The sequence below is a fragment of the Anser anser genome, assembly GCF_964211835.1.
Source record: "Anser anser genome assembly, chromosome: 19".
Taxonomy (NCBI): domain Eukaryota; kingdom Metazoa; phylum Chordata; class Aves; order Anseriformes; family Anatidae; genus Anser; species Anser anser.
In genome coordinates, this window is record NC_139740.1 from 458,793 (window position 1) to 472,702 (window position 13,910).

Genomic DNA, 13,910 nt, shown 5'->3' on the forward strand with positions numbered 1-13,910 from the left:
ACTGGCCGCAGGCGCGCCGCTCAGGGCATTTATAGCCAGCCACCTCTTGTGAGGCAATAGGGTGACATCACCAGGGTCTCGGGGTGCCCCTGTTGGCAGCACTGACAGAGATCACCTGACTGTTGCGAGAAAATGCTGATGTGAGATGGCTGCTCCATGCTGACAGAAGCCAAGCAAGGAGAGCGGTATTAGGCTAATTAAGAAAAGCCATCTCGGAAGAGACCGAACCCAAGAGTGGGCCAAGGAGTGGGCCCTAAGGTATCAAGAATAAAGTGTCACTTCAAATACGTTCAAATACGTGAGACTCCCATCAAGTCAGTGCTTGATGGGCACCCCGAGACCCTGGTGATGTCACCCTATTGCCCAAAGTAGAACTTAAATAATTTAGCTGAGTTTGTAAAAGATCAAAAGTGCTGAAGCAGTTTGTCCTGGTTCCAGTTAGGACAGAGTTAATTTTCCCTCATAGTAGCTGGTAGGGTGCTATGTTTTGGATTAGGATGAGAAGAGCGCTGATAACATGCTGATGTTTTAATTGTTGCAGAGCAGTGTTTACACCAGGCCAAGGACTTTTCGGCTTCTCGCTCTGTCCTGCCAGCGAGCAGGCTGGGGGTGCAGCAGGAGCTGGGAGGGGACAGACCCAGGACAGCTGACCCAAACTGGCCAAAGGGGTATTCCATACCATCTGGCGTCATGCTAAACAATACATAGGGGTGGCTGGCTGGGGTGGGGGGCCGGCTGCTAGGGGATAGGCTGGGCATCGGTCAGCGGGTGGTGAGCAATTGCATTGTGCATCACTTGTTTTCTTACACATTATTATTATTAATACTATTACCATTATCACTATTATTACTATTATTGTTATTATTATATTCCTGTCTTAATAAACTGTCTTTATCTCAACTCACCGGCTTCACTTTCCCGTTTCTCTCCCCCATCCCAGAGAGGGAGGGGGGAGGGTGAGCGAACGGCTGTGTGGTGTTTAGCTGCCAGCCGGGTTAAACCACAACAGGTGACAGGCCTTTAACGACACTCACGACTCAGAAACATTTGCCGATGCAGTCAAACGGTGTCTATTAACGCGAGGCACTGAAGTTAATTGGTATTAAAAATGAGCCAAAACGAAAGGCAAGTATCTGCGTGTCCAGCAGAATGACAGCGATCATCACCATTTGATCAACCTTCCCTGTGAGTTCTATCTGCAAGTTACTTTGAGGTAGCGCTAGAAAGAAGCGGTTAGTCCAGAGCATCCCTGCAAAAAGAAACATCCACGGCTTAAGTACCGTTTACTCTTTTGGTATCCTTTTAAGTACTTTTTACCCGTTTCGGACTCCTGCCTTTTCCCGGCTCACTGATGACAGCATTAGTAGCCCCTCAAGCTACTGTCCTACAGCCTTTCCCATCAGTGAAGAGATAGGAAAAACCCCACTACTTCTTGGAAGAGAAAACCAGCAGGTTTTTGAATAAAAGCACTCTCTGTTGCAGCTAGGTACAATGAAAAGAGTTTATGAAATCATTACGGGACATTCTTGTAGAAAACTTCCTCAAGCTTGGAAGAAAAAAAAACATTTCAGCTAAGTAAAACAGAAAATAACTGGAAGAAGTGAAGTATGGCGGTGTTGGAAAAGTTGCTTCAAAGACTTGTTTAATTAAAAAGAAGGAAAAAAGCAAGTCCCTACTGCAATCCCATCTTTGTCAAACTGATGGCGGGCACCAGTACGATGTGTTCAGCTAACACAGGCTGGAAGTTGTAACTGCAGCTGTGAAGTTTACCCAGTAAAAAGACTCCGCAAAGCATTCTAGCAGTTCCGATGCAATCACTGCTTCCTGAATTTGTGACTCACGGTTAACACGGCAGTACAGGAAGAAGTCTGGCATTCACTGTGCTCTTACGGTAAAGAATCTGCCCTGCGCACACCATCCCAAGCCAGGTATGCGCTCCTAACAGGAAAGGACGATAGGCTGATAAGTCTCAGCAGAGGGAAAAAGACATCAGAGAACTACTTTATAACAGCAGCACGCGGGCTGCAACCAACGTTCTCTTCCTCTCATCATTTTCATTTCTGTGGACTCCAAGAGAATACACTCCCAACATTTTTCAGCTCTGGAGAACAAACAGCCCAACCAATCTCATTCACTGAACTACAAAACTGGTATTTTCGCTATCTAGTCCGGAAAAGGAGGCGCACGTCTCTAACGTACAGTGTAGAGACCTTGTTAATAGGCAAAGTCTGCATAAAATAGGTGGCCACAGCCTGATTTTCTGACGTTCAGGGCCTTGGGTCACACACCACCACAGCATCAGACTTAATGAAGTCACCAATCTATGTGGGCCTCTCGTTACACAGGTCACATGTTATGGACCAACCTCTCAAAGGCCAAAAACCAGCACTGATACTGCCGGGCCAACACACATCTGTAGCATCCCATTTCTGGGTGACAACACAATGAATGTTTCCACAAAGTACTCGATGCAACCTAACTACTGTGTTTGGTGATGCAAAGCAAGCCGTGTCAAAGCAGCGTAGCACCCAGGCACATTCCTGGAAGATGTTTTGCTGCTCACATTGAAGAAAATAGATAAAAAAATCCTGTGCAGTTTGCACTTCTGAGCTCAAGTACCACAGCTATGCACTACAATTGAAGTGGCATCAAAGCTTGTAAGGTTTTGAAGCTTCAGCACTGCCATCCAAATTCAAGGAGGCTGCATCTATTATCTTGAATTTGCCCCAGCTCAGTCCCCTGAAACAATTCCATAGACACGTACAAGCAACCCTTTTCCCACCCAGATTCTTTGCTTCATCTATTCCACCTCTACCTTGTGTCATATTCTTATTAATCTGCCCCTCAAAAGACTCCCTGGCTCACACAAAGAAGCAACCCAACAAATCCCTGTTCCCAGCCACGTTGCTTTCATGCTTTGGGAAGAGTTAACTGCAACAGCTCTAACTGTGATGCCACCTCACCCCCTCCACCTATGTGAGGTTCTTTGCCTTCTGCCTCCTCCTACGTGTACACCTGCACTAGAACCAGGAAGAATGTGCTTCCTACAATACTCCAAGAGCCTCTTCTGTTTCAGGATGTCATCATTTCAATTCAGGACTGAAAGTATTCCTAGCAAAAACCCAACAGCTAATAGCTAACAGAAGCAGTTGCTGGTGATCAGCTACAAGTAACCTGGAAGTACTGAGGAGTCACAAAAGAGAATTTGCATTACATTTAAGAACAGCATGCAGCTTAGGACCACTGCTTTCACTGACTACACTAAGCCATAAAAAAGAATTGGATTCTTACCTGCCATCACAGCAATTATGGTTTATGTTGCCCCCAAAACACACACGGCAGTACCAGAACTGTGTCAACTAGCTTTAACAGCTTCCCCAGCTATTAAGTACAGTAATTTCTGCTTCCTTTTTTTTCTTGGAGGAATATTCTTTTGTTTCCAGCCTCACTTACTTATTATACACACTGTTAATTAGCAACTATTTCTCCATACTCATAGGGTTATGGAGTCCCTATGACTGGAAAAGACTCTGTACCCTTCAAGATAAGAACAGCATAAAGGCAGCAACTCGCAAGACTGCTCTAGCTTAAAGCAAAGCTTTCCTCATTGCTCTCATCTCCTTTGACTTGAGTGCTGTCATCCTTCTACCAGAGCTTTAAAAACTTCATTACCACGAATGAAGGAAGACCAGAGCAATCAGAGAGGGTAGCAGAGGGTATAACTTAAGGAGCTGTTACTAGGATTTTTTTGTTGTTCCTGGTGGACTATTTTTCTCCTTGCCAGCAAGGAGGGAAAACCAGCAAGTTGTTTTCTCCAAGATTTTTTTTTTTTAGGTTTAAGAACACGGATTATGTTGTAGCAATTTCTTCGCTGTAAAGCGTCAGCTGAGAAGTCTAACAGTAAGAAGGGCAAGGGAAAACTGAATGCTGATGCAGAGAGTGCCAGCAGACATCATCCTCATTCCACGGGATGTTTGTAGCTATGGCAGTTGAAGTCTACACTTCCATATGCTTAACATACCCTATTTATAAGCCAATTTTAGCTGACCTAGCATGTATCAGTAGTACAGTTAGAGCCAGCAGCCTGCAGGAAAAAGTGGGCACAGGTGTTTCCATAGCAAGGCCTGTGAGTGTCTCCCATACATACTTCCAGTCTAAGCAAGCACATGAAAGGCTTGGCTTGTCGCTTACCTAAGGAACCAGGAAAACAAGGGGAAGCTAGATTTTGCTTGTGTCCTAATGCCCATATAAAAATAAAGACAGATGAAATACCCTTACTACCTTGTTAAATTCCATAAGCCGGAAGAGAACGTGCTGCACACAGGTACAAGTAAAATCCCTTGCTGGCAGGTTTGCAGAAACAAATCTTTTATTTACACAGGCAAGTCTTATCTTTAAGATAAGACCCCATTTACCTCTTTACATTTCTCGAATATTTACATGACTTCATGATGCTCCAAGAAGAGAGTGATGAACAAAAAGATTACAGAAACTGTCAAAAGCATAGCAAAAAAAACCCAACCTATCATTGTGCTTTAAAACTTATGAGCTAGAATAATGTAGAAGAAATGTAGTTTTAGCACTTTGGTCCTAACGGTCATGCTCTAGAAGACACTTAAATAGCAGAGGGGATTTCAGAAGTGACCGTATCCAGAGGTTGCCAGTGACAATTCATGAGTGAATCGTAGAGTTCTTCGCTTGTCTCCGCGAATTGTCTGTTCATTTCATCAACATCCAAGTAGAGCTGTGGATCTGAAAATAAAAGCCTGGTAAGTCCAAGTATCAAATCTGAGGCATGCGCACAAAAAAACTTCATGTGAAATGGCTAACAAAATGTATTTTAAGCTAAGTGTAATAAGCTATTAGATCTACTAATTTTAGTGAGGTATTTAGTCCTCTAAAATTTTGAGCCTCACAGCTCCAACTTTTGGGAATTTGTATATTAGAAGGCTGGGACTAGAATTGTCTTTCAAGATAAAGACAAAGACAATGTTTAAGATAGTAAAGATAACGTTTAAGGATAATCAGCCATGAAACCCTCCCAAGAGTCATTTAATTCACTTCTACGGCAATACACGTTACATAGGATAGTTTCTAAACACTAACACAAAATGCCTCCACGTGAGGAACTTTGCAAACCTTCCAGGACACAAATATGTTTTGTACCGTATTTGTAAGTGCAAGCTGAATCCTCCTTTTGGAATCTGCAACATAAGCTTTTACCTCAGGGTGGAGAACAAAGCTTTTGCATATTACTGAGTTTCTAATACAAAATCTGTTTAGCGGAACCAATACAAAGAACAAAATTCTGTCTTAGACCATTTTCAAATGGGAATGAAGGCACAGGTACAAGAAACCTGCTGCGAAGCATTGACAGTGTCCCGTTTTACTTGATGCGGTCAGTGTATGCTGTATCAGCTTTAAAACCCCAGCTGATTGCAGATCAACCCCACAGAGGTTTGACCTCAGCTGAATTTTCAAGATGTTCTTCATCCAGTAGAGGTTGGCTTGTATTGTTAAAAGGCACAAGTATGGCTAAACTCAAGTGACAATGACAGAACCCTTATTACCGTCAGTAATTAGGTCATCACCGATTGCAGTCATAACTGAAGATTCCTGAAAGACAGAAAAGGCTAAGTTTAATCATAACTCATTTCAGAAAGCATCACAGATTCAAAGTGCTGCAGTCTCAACCCATTCCTTCTTCCTACAACTACAAGGATAGATGGCATTTTATCTACTTATTTTTAGAAGAAAGCCAATATTACAGTACAGGTTGGAAGGGACTTCCGGAGGTCACAACTAATACATTGACCACGATAAGACCACTTACAACAACTGTTTAATTTGCTTTAAGCAAAGCAAATCAGAAGAACAGGAACAGAAGAAGCGTACGCAATTATGCTGTCAAAACCATTCTTTGGTATGCGTGAACAAATAATGGTGTATAAATCACTAATTCTATGGATTTACTATTTAAGCACTTAAATACAAACACCTCTGAATGGAATCTGCTCTTTTAACTTCACACTAAGCAGAAAGCATGTTTTCAACTTCGGATTCTTTTTGCTGATTCACACAAATCTGTACAACATATTATCTGTGAAATATTTTCTTTACAGCAAGCGTGCACTATCTTTACCTCAAAAACAGCTGGAGCCATTAAAGAATCTCCTAAAGAGCAGTCTCCAACAGCTTGCATGCTGTCATAGGGAGCATAGGAGCTGTAGTTGTAGTCAGCGTAAGCATCGTAACTCCTCTGCGAATAGTAGTTCTGGTAATCTTGGTAATAATCATTATAGTTGTATGACTGGTACCGCTGCAATTCTGCTTTCAGTCTGAAACATGAGGAGTTGCATACAGTCAGAGAACAAGAGACTGTAAACCCAGTTCTGAACTTAAACAATTTGTTAGCTTACATACTTCAAAGCTTAAAAGGAAGCTTTCCTAAACAGTCACCTAAGTGACAGCTTAAGTCACAGCTCAAAACCTCATTTCTATAGAAGCAAGCATCCTCACCTTTGCCAATACCAGAAGGAATTGTTCTCATGGATTAACTCCAGAGCCTTGACATGGTTACCTGTACACATCAAGTATTTTTAGCGTTGGCATAAGCAAGCTGCTGCTATGTCTCTGTGCTTTGCTAAAGATTGATTTAAGACCAGAGACATTTATCAAGCACAGCTGCTTTAAAGATGCAGTCTTAACCCTTCTATCTTTTGTTTGGTTAATTACTAGATCTTATTTCCAGAAAGAAGTGAATGGAGTCAGATTATCCATTTCAAAGAAGCATCTGACGCTGCCTGTCAGTTTGCCATGTCTACCTCCACCTGCTCTGTTTTTTTGTTTGTTTAAAGTCCATTAAACATTCAACAGCTGCCAACTATACCGCTCAGGTGAAGTCAGTCTTGCTTAACAACACAATCGCGATTCTCCAGCATGACGCCTTATTATTAGTGGGAGAATTACAAAATACGCTGGTTCTTAAGAAGAAAGGGCCAGCTGATTAGCTTTCACTACTTTCCCTTTCAAGATTTTCTCAGGGGCAGCTTCAGACTAATGACAAGAACCAAGACAAGTGCTATCTGTACTAAAACTGAGGTACACTGCATAAAGAACATTCAGATAACCCAGCTGCATATTCAAAAAAATCCGCTGTTTAGACTTGTCTTCACTGATTCTGTACAGGCAGACCTCCTGTGTCTGCAGTGCCCAGTTTCTCTCACTTGAATTGGGGATGCAGAGAAGTGAGTTCTATGCTTTTGGGGAAGAATACAAGCTGAAGGCATTCTGAAATAGCTTCCAAACTCAGCAAACATGAGGGACAAACTAATCCAATGGCTGGGTATTTCAATGCTAAGAGAGCACGGTACTCAGCCATTCAGAAACGTATTACTGATGTGTATTTTAATACCTACATTTGTTTCAATACTGCAAAGCTACACAAGTTCTAATAAAGAGGTAATCCATTGTCTTGTTACTGTAGTAAACAAACAGAAGATACATCATCTTAGGTCTTCTGCTTCCAACTGCACTCTTCCTACATACAGTTGTGTAGGGAAGGAAAATCTGAAAATACTGTTGACGTTCTTCTGGATAGCCGAAGCAAGAAAACATGTTTGTGGCTTATTCTTGTTTTCAAAATAAAACAATATTAATTTAATCAAAAAATTTTGGCAAAGAAGTTTGGACAGTGCTCTCTTGGAGAAGAGCATTTCCATTCTAAAGCAGAAGGAGGCAACATTTGCAGAATTATGCTAGGTAAACAGAAACAGAAGTGTCATTTTTTACTATTTAACAGAACACACAAGCTAACCTCATGAACATACTGAAATTGTTTATATGAAGTCCTGTTTTGTCAGTATCCTGGATCAAAGTTCATCAAATCTGGTGTCAATTCTTTAACCGTTCAGAGACCTGAATTGCCTTAAATAAGTGATAGAACTGAGCCGGTAGAGTAAGAAACCCTCTCAGGAAGTGCTAAGCTTTAAACTCCCCATTGCCCTAAGCTCATGAAAAGCAAAGAATAGCATTCTAAACCTGTTCTAGTAATAACGCCTTTGGCTTTCTCCCTGCGTTCCCATTTTTCCCCCCACTTCTTTCCTGTCAACCCACTGTAAAACTAGTTATGTGCTTCTCTCAAACTAGAGGGAAAGCTCTAAGAACAAGAACTCCCTAGCATATAAAACCACTTGTTGTCTCTTCTACCTTATGCAGGCCCAAACCTGAAAATATTTACCAATGCATTCAGCTTTGCTGCTGTTGAGAAACAAGGCTGGTTACAATGGCAGCTAAGCCCAAGTTGCGCTGTCTGGCTAGACTTAACAGTTGGATTCCCCCAGCCATCCTGAAGCAGGTTGATGAATCCAGGGAGTCAAAACATAGGACTTCTGCATTTCTGGTTTTGTAGACTGCATCCTGTGTACAGCCACTAGAGCAAGGGCCACAGACTTTCCAAAGGCAGAGCTACAAGAATCTGATTATTTAGAATAATTGTATCAATGCACAACTCCTTGGTTACCTTTTAGAAATTCCTATGCTCAGCCGGATTCCTTTTCCCCCCAGGCCTGGTGCGTTCTGGCAGTCTTGCAGTGCCCTCATCTGATCACCTTGCTCACCAAATCTGACATAGGCATATCCTCTACTATTTTCAAAAGGGAGAAAACCAATTCTAGTATGCATAACAGTTACAAAGCTAATGAATTCAATTTCTGTCTTCTACAAAAAACAGAAGATAGCAGCTACTATAGCTTCTATTACTTAAGCAACCTCTCTGGCATGTGCACGTGCACAGAAAAGGCTTTCACCAAATTAAAAAACTTGGGCCAGAAGCAAAAAGCTTATTCCTTGGTAGCATTAAGATGCAACTCACTGAGAGCCAGCAAAACAATACATTTTAAGTGCTCTCTGCGTAAGTAATCAGATTCCATATTTCTGCATATACAGCAGTTAATCAGTTAGCACTAACCCACTCCTTTTGGAGCCACAAACTTTATTGGTCACAAACACCAAGAGCTGGCTGTAATTATCTGAACCAGTATTAACCGGTACCTCTGAACTCTTCAAACAAAAATATCTTTCAGGTGCTCTTAGAAGAACAACATCAATTGCCTGCAACAATTTGATGGCTTTGCTAAACGGAGCACTGAAAAGCACAGTGGTACAGTTTCTTTTGTAGCCTGTTCAGAAATTATAGCCCCGTGCCTACAGCTTCAAATCAGGCCAAGCTTACCAGCCCAACTCTTACAGCTTAAGTTCACTGCACTCAAATGCCTTCAAGACGTGCTTTTAGGAGCCATGGAGAAGAACCCTCTGGTAAGACCACCATTATAAAGTACTGAGTGTTGTTTTACACTTAAAATAGAACTATCTGTTACAGTCATTCATCAGCTTTCCCTAGGCTGCTGCTCTCTCACTACTGAATGTGATCCTGCTCTCAGTTTCCCACTAACTTTTTCCCCCAGCGTTTATGGCCTCTTTTCATCTATGACACTTTTAAGGGACTACACCGTGTTGAAAAATGCTGGTTAACATTTCCTTTTACACAAGGTGCCTCATCGAATTTTCCTGACAAAACCAAACCCCAGAACCTTAACTAGAAGAGGAAGCACACAAACACACACGCCTCCCTGCCCACCATATCTCCCCAAAACATATCTGTTCAGTAACAGACCAACTGTAAGAATACTGCGATTAAAATCAGTATAGCTCTATACACTGCTTTTGTTCGGGATTACTAGCTAATGTCCTTCCCCTTACCCCTTCTGGAATTAATACTGAATTCTGTACTCTAAAATGTGGTTCTTAAGTCATACAAATGACATTTAACAATCAGAATTTTTCCACACAGTGATCCTCAATAAAAACTTCAATCCTCTACTGCAGTCTTTCAACAAATTAAAGGAATACAAAACTGGCTAATAACTGTTCAGTGATTTTTGGACCTTTGTAGCACTAGAGTAACAGCAGTACACTCTGCAGCATAGTTGCAAGTACGTGGGAATAATCTCTTTTTTTCTCTGAAAGGTGTGAGGCCTCTATTTCACCCTACTAAAGATTTTACCACCAACTGTACTGCTAGCATTGAGACACTGCAACTTCTGTGCTTGTATGAGATGCAGGACAGGTTCCTTAAGGTGTCGCAATTTTTTGTCTAAACCTAGTGTTGAGATCAAAAAAGGGATTGCTACTAATTGCGTACGTATCAATAACCAGGACAGAAGACATGCTGCATATAGGAATTAAACTTTTTCTAAAGCTCTAGTACATGAACATATCAAATCCCGCAGATTTTTTCTAGTATGGTTTCAGAGGTCTTACTTGATGGACATAAGCGCACAAGTGAAGACAAAAGATACTCTGTTTACCTGAAGTACTGGTTTGCAAGTACTGCTTCTCTTCTGTCCTTCCCAAAATAAACTGTGAGGCAGCTGCAGACTCTGCACCTGAACACTCTGAGTGAACACCGAATGTAAATGATGGCAAGGCAGCATTTTGTGGACGCAGCCGCAGCACCAAAACCTGCAGAAATAAGTGAATGTCAAGTCCGTAACCCACGGTGTATCTGCAGTACGTGAAGGTTTGAACTACATTCTAGTCCTGATCTTTCCAGTCAAAACTGTTTAACAAACAACCCACCAAACAGTAAAACAAACAAGAAAACCCCATGCTTCCTCTCTACATAAAACTTTTCACAACTGTGTTTTCTGCCCACCACCTGGCTTTAAAAAGTATACGAACTTCTTTGAAAGATCATGTTTTTAGTCTGAACTCCAAATGAACAACGTGTAGGGCATGTAAAGAACAAGCACGTCATTAATGAAAGCTTTTCTCTAAAAAGGATAAACTTATTCTTGGGGAAAAGTGTGGAAACAGAAGTTATCTAGGCAATATTCCTACAGGAAAAACGAATAATTTTGCCACACCTCAAAGGAAAAAATAATTGTGCTTAACAGGTAAGAAAATAAAAAAAATCAGAGCAAACCAAAAAATAAATCACAGAATATGCATCCTCATTTTAATCATTAAGTATTACCTCTGAGCTCTGCTTTGGTGCTTGGCTTTGCACTTTCACAGGCTACACACTTCGTGGCCTCTGCTTTGTTTTGAACCAAGCAGGTCTCCCAATCCCAGCTTCCTTCGGGCTTCTTGAATTTGTCTAAATCCAGAAATTCTCCAGAAGGAGCAGAAAATGCAGATGCACTGCTACTGGTCACAGGTGTTGGACCCTCTGTGAGACAAACAAGACAGTTAACCATCCTGTTTGAACATGAACTATAAAATGAACATTAACTTTTAAATTTGATTTGTCAAATCCCACAGAAATGTTCAAAATTACTCCGCAACTCCCCCCCCCCCGCCCCTGAAAAAAATAAAAGCCACCAAAAACCCACAAAGAAACAAAGAAACAAACAAAAAAACCAGAGTGGAACTCAAAGCTTCCAAACAACACATAACTCTGTTCAGCACACAAGCTTCTGCTGCTGTTGACGACAGTGTAACCTCCATAAAGAGGCCTGACAGGTGCCTTTTAAAAAAAAGGTGCCTTTTAAGAGAGAAGCAGAAGATAACGCTTCAAATTCAAAACCGGAAAGACAAGAATGGCTCTTCCCTTCCACAGCACACGCAGAAAACTTTTATCCTAGTATTACTTGCATCGCTCTTCCTCCTGACAAGTGCAACGTAACCGTGCAATTCACTGCACCATGGTCACAGTAAACCCCTCATTTCCAAAATTCCTCCTTGCAATGGCAAGAGCCTCAGACAAAGATGCCGACTGACCGCTCAGAGGTTGGAAGTCCAAGAGAATCAACTCTGTCTGAAATCCATTATCTTACCTCAGGAAATTTCAGTCTTACCGCACAGGATGATTACAAAAGCCCGGTCTAGTCCATCTTAATTTGTTTCTTCCACGATATATTTGCACAGGTGTTTTTCGATGTAATGGCATGTTAAATGACATTTAGAGTCAAAGTTAGAATTAGAATCGTATTTTAAAAACAATACAACCACGCTCAAAATCAATTACGGTCACACACAATGGGAAACAACCCAGTACTGCCCTGAAGAAGTTACCCAGCGGGTCACTCGCTTTCTTGAAGCCTACCACTGACCTTCATAGGCATCTCTCTGCTTTAGCTTAAGACTAGTTAAGACTACACTGTCTTGAAATCTGGCTTCACATCTCCCCTCAATTACATACAAACGGTGAGTAGAGGCATTTTGGACACATTCTGTAATTTTTTTTACTTATTTTTTGAAAGAGAAAAACGCAGTCATTTTTAACTCTTTCTATGGAGTTCTCATTTTCGCCAGTGAAAAATCACTATGTTGTTTTTAAATTAAGTCACCCACTTCAGCCATCTTCCCTCACCAGCTGCAAAGCCGGGGGTATCTGCATTGATCCAGCTCCGTACTAATACATTTCACAATCAGTTCAATTTATGCGACAGGCTGGAACCTGGGCTGAGACCTCTGAAGTGCCTGTAAACCAATCCTGCAGACAGCCGCTAACCCATCAACCGTACCTGGGAATCGTGTTGCTTAAAATATTCCATATATGCAACGTACTTTTATTCTGTACAAGATTCACAGAGGCTAGGATGGAAACAACAGGAAAAAAAGGACCATACCTGGTTTCTCAGACTGACAGGCTACACATTTGTTATCTTCCGTCTTATTTGGTACAAGGCATATTCCACAGTCCCAAGAGCCTTTCGCCTTCTTAAATTTGTCTCCAAAGCCCAGAGTGGCTGTTGTGTCAGTGCTGCTCGAGGAGGATGTCACTGTCACCGAGCTGTCTGTGACCACTGGTCATGTCAGAGCAGGCATTACTCCCGTTCCAGGTTTTGGTGTCTCACATGCTATACATTTTGTAGCTTCCGGTTTGTTTTGGACAAGACATGTATCGCAATCCCACGTTCCAGGTACTGTTTTGAATTTGTCTCCAAAGCCCAGCATCCCTGCTGGGGGCGCTGCTGGCTTTGAGGTGTCGCATTGACTTGAACTTACTGTCTGTTTCATACTCTCAACTGTTGAGGCTTTAGTAGCTTGACAATTTACACATTTGTCCTTTATGTCTTTGTTTTGCAGAAAAGGGTCACATGTATCAGATTGCCAGTACGATGCTTGTTTAGAAGTCTCTTTACCTGCAGAAAAAGTTGTTATTGCAGGCCTAGTATAAACCACTGTGCTTGTTGTAGGTTGTGCAGACGTAGAAGAGCGTGTTTTCAACAATCCAAAGTCTAGGAAGCAAGAAAAAAAAGTCTTCCTGTTAGCGCGGCACCTCACTACATGTAACTAAGTGACTTTACTAGAGGGCAAAAATTTCAGCTCAGGTGCCAATGGTTACAACTAGACATTCAGACCGAGCGCAACAGGAAGTCCCCAGAAATCTTATCTAAACGGATGAAATTTCATCTGCTGCACTGGGTCACAACAGAACATTTCGTTAAAGCTTCATTTAACTCTTTGTTTCCAAGCAAGCTTTAAATCAACATTTTCACTGGTCGATACAAGTACAAACAGACAGTAGCTGACTGAAATCTGACAGTCCAACGTGGAATGGAAATAATACAATTTGATTAAGACGCGATGCCCAATCGAATCAAATTTCTAAAGCTCCTCCTTCCGTAGCAGATGACTCAAATCTACTCCAGTAACTGTACAGAAGTTTGTACTCGGAGCAGCAATCCATGCGGTATTTTCCCACAGATGCTGAATATTAATTAAATAATAAAAACTCAAGACAATTGAACAACTGTCTAATTTTCTATAATCTTTTTCAAAATGCATCGGACACAGGACAACTCCTTATTTAAAAGGTGGCAATTTTAACAGGAAAGACAAGCTACTAATACAGAAAGACTAAAGGAAATGCATCTTAAACAGCAGCTCAAGTTGCTTGTAAA

General features: G+C 41.5%; 2 protein-coding genes across 2 annotated transcripts in view; both read right to left on the reverse strand.

Moving 5' to 3' along the window:
* The window catches only part of LOC310883830 (tRNA selenocysteine 1-associated protein 1-like), a gene marked incomplete at its 5' end in the record, with an annotated part of 73,459 nt that extends 62,201 nt beyond the window's left edge, over positions 1–11,258 (reverse strand). Inside the window, 2 exons of the mRNA XM_083804779.1 lie at positions 10,368–10,521; positions 11,036–11,258. Coding sequence (XP_083660905.1) covers positions 10,368–10,521; positions 11,036–11,258 — 377 coding nt within the window. The remainder of the gene's footprint in view (positions 1–10,367; positions 10,522–11,035) is intronic.
* On the reverse strand, positions 4,345–8,685 carry LOC310883923 (tRNA selenocysteine 1-associated protein 1-like). The gene is made up of 4 exons (XM_083805010.1): positions 8,522–8,685; positions 6,143–6,338; positions 5,571–5,616; positions 4,345–4,752 (listed from the first exon to the last, which is right to left on the reverse strand). The coding sequence occupies exons 1-4, from the start codon at positions 8,680–8,682 to the stop codon at positions 4,616–4,618; spliced, it is 540 nt and encodes a 179-aa protein (XP_083661136.1). The 5' UTR covers positions 8,683–8,685; the 3' UTR covers positions 4,345–4,615.
* Positions 11,259–13,910: the final 2,652 nt, after the last annotated feature.

Coding starts and splice junctions, on each gene's coding strand:
- LOC310883923 (XM_083805010.1), bottom strand. CDS start 8,682: ATGCATACTAGAATTGGTTTTCTCCCTTTTGAAAATAGTAGAGGATAT. Junction 6,339..8,521: donor AGCATAGGAATTTCTAAAAG/GTAACCAAGGAG, acceptor CTCATGTTTCAG/ACTGAAAGCAGAATTGCAGC. Junction 4,753..5,570: donor TGATGACCTAATTACTGACG/GTAATAAGGGTT, acceptor TTTTATTTTCAG/ATCCACAGCTCTACTTGGAT.